This window comes from Triticum aestivum, chromosome 4D (genome assembly GCF_018294505.1).
Source record: "Triticum aestivum cultivar Chinese Spring chromosome 4D, IWGSC CS RefSeq v2.1, whole genome shotgun sequence".
Taxonomy (NCBI): Eukaryota; Viridiplantae; Streptophyta; class Magnoliopsida; order Poales; family Poaceae; genus Triticum; species Triticum aestivum.
In genome coordinates, this window is record NC_057805.1 from 501,594,624 (window position 1) to 501,599,937 (window position 5,314).

Sequence of the window (5,314 nt, forward strand, 5' to 3'; positions counted from 1 at the left end):
TTAGTCCTGCATGGGTCAATCACAACAGGTGTTTTGTAAAAAAATGCATCTTGATGTTCCGTGCAATGCATGGGCATCTTGCTAGTATAGACTTGAAGATTCTCAATATGAAAAATCACGGTCAGATAATGTGTTGAAGTCGATTGAGAGCCAAAGCGAACGAGAGACAAATGAAACAATTGTATCTTTTATTGATGGTTACAGATGCCTTATATACAGGGGGAATAGACGCTAACAAAGGATGCGTCGGTTCCTATGTCGATTCCTGGAGGCGACGCTTCAGGGTAAACTGCTGGGAAAGTGGGGATTATCCACTAATCAATCTAGGTTAATTATTCTTAACAGCTTTATTGCGATTGATTATTCTTAAAAGCTTTATTGCGATTGATCGCTTATTCGCTTTGATATCACATTTTTGTGTCATAGTTTCAACTTTCTTTTGTTCTCTTCTATTGATTTTGTTGTGTGCTACCTCGACGCCTCACTTTGGTCTTGACACTGTTCTGTCACGAAGGCTGGTTAGTATCGGTATCAGTTTGATATTAATATATTGTGGTCTATTTTATTTTCTGTTAACAACAAACTAGACCAATATGATTATCGCCGTCCTTTGGAACCCTTTAACTTACAGGATACAATCTCGAAAATAGTTTCACAACAGCAAACAATGCACACGGGAGAGAGAGTTCAACAATAACAGAGGTGCTATTCTTCTTGTATCCTAACCCTGCACTCTGGTATGTTATTCGTTCAGCTCATCCAAGTCACCGATCATACCAACGGTGATGTCTCCTCCTCTACTCCGTCTCCCCGCCGCTGCGCCTTCACCTGCTGGCGCTTGGCCGTGCCCTTCTTCTCCTTGTCCTCTGGCAGGAGCCTCAGCATGATCCCCATGGTGATCAGCAGGAGCCCCGTGACGTGCTGCTCCGTCATGGGCTTGGTGAATATCAGGTACGACAGGAGCAGGGTCACCGCCTTCCTCGCCGTCGTCACCATTGCCGTCGTGGCAGCCCCAAAGAGCGCGATGAGGGACAGCACCGACACCTGCCCGACGAACGTCGCCATCGCCTCGAAAACCAACACGGCATACACGTACAAGTGCTGCAAGTGGACATAAACGTCTGTCAGATTAATCTTTTTCAGCATTCTTTTTGGGGAGAAGTACTAACAGCAAGTTAACCAGGAGCACTTTTTAATTTCAAGTGGATCAGATACTTTTCCTGACAGTGTGGTCAGAATCAAGTCAGAAGAATGAAGAATGTAGTGCTGGGATGTCTTGTTCTGTACAAAATGAACTATACTACCAAAGATGGATTCCTGAAGGCTAGTGTTGTTCACAAAAGAGTAGTTGATTCTTTCCCTACCATCTGGTTTGTACACATTCTGAACTAAAGTATCTGATGATTGAAATCCCTGAAAAAACAACATGGATGAGAGATTCTGATCATACCTGAGAACACGCACTCCACGCCGTCGTAAGCTCCCCTGTTAACACCATTGGCACAGCGAGGAAAGGCAGGCCAACAACAGTTGAGCAGAACAGCATCTCCATCTAACCAGAGAGCAAGTATTCAGTGTCAATGTCGTCCGAATTCGGTAGCTGACAGAAACATGTAATGGACATCAAGATGCAAATAGAGTACCTGTGTGGTGTCTGGGTTCATCTTGAAGATTGCTTCCTGCAGGTTGCCAAGGAAGGCATCCATAATGAGCGCACTGGACACCATGGCCACGCCGATCATGCTGAAATTAGGCGATGTTTGCGCGTCCGCGAGCGTGAAAAGTATGAGGCCGATGACGAGCATCACCGCCGATACGTACTCATGGAATGGGTACTTGCGTCTTAATCCTGGGATAAATGCTCCCATTATCATCACCGGCAACACCTGAATGGCAGAGTGAAAGGTCAAATACAGAAATAAGATCTGCACCGCTGATTGAAACTAGAAATTCTTTATTTTCAGATAAAGTACTATCTGAAATTCTCTGGTCTCAACTTCATTTCTACTTTTGTCAGAAAATCACCAGTAGTCAACTTACTACCAATTGGAAGTTTCTAAACATGGGAAGCAGTAAACAATCACATGGGTTTCTGCTCTGCTTCCTAGGGACAGGGAACTGAGGAAGTGCTACAAGCAACAGTCTATTCCTTGAGCTGCACATTCCCTTCGAAGAAGTACCACCACTAGTACATTATTTACATTATTATCAAACAATAATCATTTGAAAATCAATTTCTTGCTGGCAAAATACTAGACATTTCGTCACATACAAAACTAAACTTTTTTAAAAAACCAGCCTGTCGTGCATACTTAATTAAGAGAGAATCATTCAGAATGCGCAAATCGACAACATTGTTCTGCCTGCCCTACATACTCCAATTTTAGCGAGAGGAGTATGTGTACTATTCCCAACTAGCACAAAAGTAGAAACACGCTCGAATTAGAATACATCTTTGAACAGGAATAGCTTGGCAGCTCAGCAGACATCATCTCTGATGTCGGATTCTGAAATTGGAGCATTTCCCAGAAAAGAAAGGTTCCCATTTCCTCACACCAGACCACAACACATCCCATGCCGCAATAATAAATAAAATGAAATAATGACGATAAATTAAGTTACTGCACTGTCTGACAGAAATAGAAAGAGCAGAAATAACTTTGGCGAAGCTCACCTTGGTGGACTTGAACATGATCTGTGCGGGGTAGTTGAGGAAGGCGAGGGAGCCCTTGGTGAGGCCGTTGGATCCCATGAGCACGGCGGAGAGGCGCACGTAGGTCCGCCACGGGTTCACCATCTGCTTCGTGGTGAACCCCTGCAGCCTGATCAGCCCCAGGTACACAAATCCCTGCACGAACGTGAAGTACCACCCGTAGCTGCACCACCACCACAAACACCATTAGTTCACTGAGAGAGAGTACGTCTCGCAAGTGATTAATCACCAATCATTAGGTGGGTGGGATAGAAGGCTCGCCTGAACTGGAGCCGGTTGTAGACGTATTCCTGCAGCAGCACGATGCACGTAGAATTTTCAGTTAGCCACGACAAAGTTTCGAGAACGATAGGAGATCGATCGTCGATTTTGTGCAGGAATTGTACGAAAGGGAGAGGCAAAAGGAAAAGAAAATTCAGGGGAAACGTGTGCAGAAGCTTCGGTTTCGGGGTACCATGTTGACCCGGCAACTCTACGAGTCAGTCAGTCAGTCAGTCTAGGACAAAGAAAAATATACGGGGAGTGGAAAAGAAACAGTATCCATCTATCGATCCTAGCACAATTAATTCCGGATTTCAACAGGAAAAATCAATGCACTCGGAAACGTAAAATCTTGCGAGATTTCTCTTTCGATAAGGAAGAAAATCTTGCGAGATCTCCATACAAACGATGAGTGCCTTACATTACTACATACTATTTGAGTGGATTCGACGAACACGGAGGACTAGAGTGAATAATCGGAAGGAAGAGAAGAAGGATTCACGAGGTACGTACCTCGCAGATGCCATTGACGAGGTAGCCGAAGAAGAAGCCGGAGGAGCAGATGAGGAACTGCTGCCAGACGGGCCTGTCCGTGAGCGACACGCCGAACAGCCTCCGCCCCTGCTGCTCCTCCCCGTTCCCGCCGGTGGTCATGGCCGCCCCCTTCTCTCTGCCTCTCCCTCTCAGCGCAGACACAACACTTGTCTCTCGCTGGAGCTAGATCGTCCGCGGAGGGAGGGAGGAATCGATATCCCGTCCAATTAATGGCCGCCGAGGGGAGAGAGATGTATCGACGGCCAGAGGAGAGGGGGGGAGGGAAGAGAACGAAACGGAACGCCCACTGGCTTAATTGCCTGCTACGGGTCGTCGCCACTCGCCACCGGCTTTAAAACGCTGCCTTGTATTGGCGACTCGCGTGTGGACTAAGAGGAGTGCCTCTTCCGGGAGAGTTTCCTCCTTTCTCACTCCCGCCACCGTCCAGTCTTCGTCGCCGCGGCGCGCCAGCGAGAGATGCGGGCGAGGCGACGGCCGCGCTGCCGTTTCGGCGGTGCCGTTGGAGACCTGGCGGTGGGGACTGGGGAGAGGAGAAGAAATCAATCGGGAAAAAACGTGGGCGCGGATGGCGGCACGAATCTACTCTACGACTGCGTGCCTCGGGTTCCGGATGGGCCGGCGACCTGGCTCGCCGGGCGGACGGGGGACACGTGGCTCGCGTGCATGCATCCATGGCTTGACAGGTGGATCCGTGGATCGCATGGGACCGGCTGTCATGCAGATAGATGGTACAGGAGGAGGGACGACGACGGCGCTGTTTGACTGGCAGCATGCACCGGAAACGAATTAATGCTCGTCCTATTCTACTTGTTTTTTTTAGACGAAATCAGGCAGTATTTTAATGAAAACCATGAGCCATTTTATACTACTTAGTATTTTTTTAGACGAAATCAGGCAGTATTTTAATGAAAACCGGAGTACGAGCTGTTGTGCAAAGACGAAATCAGGTTTGGCGCTTGTCGATGCTTTCTCGTGGAGGTCTCCTTCGTCTTCATGGCAGAATCGAGAGAGGGTCAATGGCTGTGTTTACCCAGATGAAGAAGATCCAAGTAGTACTACTCCGTTCGATGCAGATATATAAATGTAAACCAGCGAGCCGAGGAGGAGTCGTTGCCTCGATCGGAATGCGTTCACTAGTTGAGCTTGAGCATCCTTTGCAGTGCGTCCGTTGCATTCCATTGCATCGGCTAGTTTCACGCACTCGTATTACCACTAGTACTCCCTCTGTTACAATTTAGAAGGCGCGCTTGAAAATTCTCTGGGACCTATGTGGTTATCTATTGGTTGTGAGATGGGCTAAAAAATAGCATTCACACTACGCATACATATAGAAATAGTATATCGGAGTACTAATTAGCTACTAGGAATAAATGCAATGCGCCCTAAACCTTGTCTATTATGGAAACGCACGCAAACTTAATTGTGCCTTCTAAACTGTGACGGAGGGAGTAATAGATTAGCTTTACCAAGACCTACGATGTGACTCGACGCAGGATGCGTTTATTAGTCCAACTCCAACGCACAACCCAAAATGGACATCCGTTTTGTCCTGATTATGTCCATTTGGGGCGGGCAATGGGTCGTGCCCGGATCATTTCTGGGATGCGGTGACCGTGCGGTCAACGCACGGACACATCCTTTGGCTGCGTCATGTCCGTCTCTTTTTTCAAACACAAATTTTCGAATAAACCACGCCCGTAGTTCATGCCAGCGGCCCTAGTTCACCGGCAACACAACCCGCCTACACGACCTCGCCGGCAACACAGCCAGCGGCCCATAACACAG

At 47.6% G+C, this 5,314-nt stretch overlaps 1 protein-coding gene across 1 annotated transcript; it reads right to left on the reverse strand.

Moving 5' to 3' along the window:
- Nucleotides 1-597: 597 nt before the first annotated feature.
- Nucleotides 598-3,909, reverse strand: LOC123099046 (UDP-galactose/UDP-glucose transporter 2). Its single transcript, XM_044521158.1, has 6 exons — nt 3,488-3,909; nt 2,975-3,003; nt 2,675-2,876; nt 1,644-1,886; nt 1,451-1,552; nt 598-1,101 (listed from the first exon to the last, which is right to left on the reverse strand). The coding sequence occupies exons 1-6, from the start codon at nt 3,626-3,628 to the stop codon at nt 772-774; spliced, it is 1,047 nt and encodes a 348-aa protein (XP_044377093.1). The 5' UTR covers nt 3,629-3,909; the 3' UTR covers nt 598-771.
- Nucleotides 3,910-5,314: the final 1,405 nt, after the last annotated feature.

Bases quoted from the DNA above. Each gene is read 5' to 3' on its own strand.
- LOC123099046 (XM_044521158.1), bottom strand. From the start codon at position 3,628: ATGACCACCGGCGGGAACGGGGAGGAGCAGCAGGGGCGGAGGCTGTTC. The intron at 3,004-3,487 runs GTACGTACCTCG...GTGCTGCTGCAG, and splicing joins TCGTCAATGGCATCTGCGAG to GAATACGTCTACAACCGGCT. The intron at 1,553-1,643 runs GTACTCTATTTG...CTCTCTGGTTAG, and splicing joins TGAACCCAGACACCACACAG to ATGGAGATGCTGTTCTGCTC.